Source organism: Limulus polyphemus, unplaced genomic scaffold (assembly GCF_000517525.1).
Source record: "Limulus polyphemus unplaced genomic scaffold, Limulus_polyphemus-2.1.2 Scaffold112, whole genome shotgun sequence".
NCBI lineage: Eukaryota > Metazoa > Arthropoda > Merostomata > Xiphosura > Limulidae > Limulus > Limulus polyphemus.
The window spans coordinates 387,755-390,017 of NW_013665722.1; the positions used below are offsets into that span (position 1 = coordinate 387,755).

Sequence of the window (2,263 nt, forward strand, 5' to 3'; positions counted from 1 at the left end):
TTCATCACCTCAGAACTTCGTAATGTTTCCAGTACAGCCTGTTTAATAATAGAATATGTACATCGCATAATCTGTAAATGTGATTAGAAGGAATACACGTGTAGCTTTAGTTATCTCTGTACCACATACATGTGATGGTTAAAAGAAGATTTAGATGGAGGAAGATGACTGGTACATCAAGCTACGTCCTCATGTCATAACTTACCCTCTTCTACTCGATGAAGATCCACGACAGCAAGCTTTCACACAAGATCTATGGGGATGAAATCTGTTGAATCTTTCAACCCATACATACTTTTTGTCTATTTTTACTTTGTTATATCCAAAATTTGTACTTTGAAACCGAGTGTCATACTGTTACCTATATCAATTATATTCATTTTGAAATAACTCAAATTGAATGGCTTGAGCCATTTTCTCTCATGTTTTTACATTCTTTACTGAATATCATGCTTGCTTTACTTTTTAGAGCTTGGAGGTGTTTGATCAAATTGTGTTATTTTGTATACATATAATGCAAGCTTTATAAGTTGCATTGATTATTTGAATAATAAATAAAATGCATGTATCACGGAATGTATAGAGTAAAATAACAAAAAATTACATTGTTATTACTAAACATTGTACATGAATGAGAATAGTGTATAGAAATTGAAATCTATCCATTATATCTTTGCATGCATATTTGGGAAGATGTTTTGTTCATATATCCCTCCTCGTATCTTTACAGCACAGAGTCATAGTTTTGAGGGGAATTTAAATATTGAGATCTGAAGGAAAATTCACAGAATATCTGTAATTTAACACATCTTTTACTGGAATATATCTTCCATTTCGTGTATAGATGTTCTAGCCCTTTAACACAATTACTCACTATTGTGTATGTTAGTAAGTGACACTGATGAAACACGCTTCGGAGTTTTCCTGTTATATTTTGTTCCTTATCTAGAACACCAACAAACGCCTTTTGAAATACAAATAACTTACTTTAATGGAACGATTAGACATTAGTTTCAAGACATATCTTTCAATAAATAGGAACATGTCAACCCTTAATTGGTTTATGTATCAGGATAATGAAAATCTCTACTAAAGGAATGACAAGAAATAGGAACGTGAGCCTCCGTGTTGGTTGCTTTCTATCTTGTTGACTACAAACCTGATTGGTTAAACATAAACAATGTTTTTTCGAAATTGGTCCAAAAGTGTTCAGCAGTTATAGATATTTTCATACATTGAGTTATATATTACAGAAGTAAGATATAACTTATTCGGCGTTTGTTGTTATATGGTGCGGCTTAAATTCCTAAGGAAGCAGTGTGTTTTTGTGCCTTGAGCCTCAGATCTGCAATACTTGAGCTTTTGTTATTGAGTCGCTCAGCAGCCATCAGTGCGGAAAGGCTGAAAGGATGAGCTGAAGGATAGAAGAATAAGCTTGGATGAGGTCGTGGGCTTCCTTGGGTCACGTGACTGCCTGCTCCTGTTGAGTAGTATTGAAGTGCCGCCAAAAATGCTGGGTCAGGATACTGTAAGTAGTGTCGGTTAGACGTTAGATATCTTTCATGAGGCAGCCGAGTGGCGGCGCTACTGACATTCATATATGGAGCTATACGGGAAGATTCAATGGGCGTACTTGTAGCCATCATCAAACCTGAAAATTTATAAAGAAAGAAATCATTTAGAACCTTAGAAAAGTATACTTTAGGTAGTTTACGTTAACCAAGGTAATAAGATAAAATGAAATATTTCTATAATACAGTTAATTTTTAACTTGTATGTCAATATATTGTGGTTATTCAAGAATGCTCCAAGTGGTAAATGTTTGGACAAAATGAATTTCAAATATTTGCTATTATATTATATCAATGGACCGATTTAGTTTCAAAATAAGAAGGTACAAGTTTAATATTTAAGGCCTATCTTTAAATGCGAAACATAAACTTCCAAACAAAGTGTAGGAAGATTGAAATTTGTAATATTATAGTCATGACAAGGCAAAACCACTGCTATAATGCAAATCGCCTGTTCAGTTGCATTTCATTTTTAAAACATCTGATGGTCTGACTGGTGATCGTAAATGCAAATAAATAGTCACTCAAATTCGATGACGAGGAACCCACTTTGAGACTAATAATGGCGGGAGACGCTTGAATGGGTAATGAAGGAAAACTTTAATATAAGTTTAACATAACAGCAAATGTACAACGTTTCGACCAGGCTTTTATGATTATTAATCCTTGTCGTAACCTTGTATTTTTGTTTT

The 2,263-nt window shown here is 33.8% G+C and overlaps 1 protein-coding gene across 1 annotated transcript in view; it reads right to left on the reverse strand.

Moving 5' to 3' along the window:
* Nucleotides 1-1,000: 1,000 nt before the first annotated feature.
* Nucleotides 1,001-2,263, reverse strand: part of LOC106471416 (short stature homeobox protein 2-like) — a 33,355-nt gene continuing 32,092 nt past the window's right edge. The window contains exon 4 of the mRNA XM_022400958.1: nt 1,001-1,651. Within this exon, the coding sequence (XP_022256666.1) occupies nt 1,299-1,651 (353 nt within the window). The 3' untranslated portion in view covers nt 1,001-1,298. The remainder of the gene's footprint in view (nt 1,652-2,263) is intronic.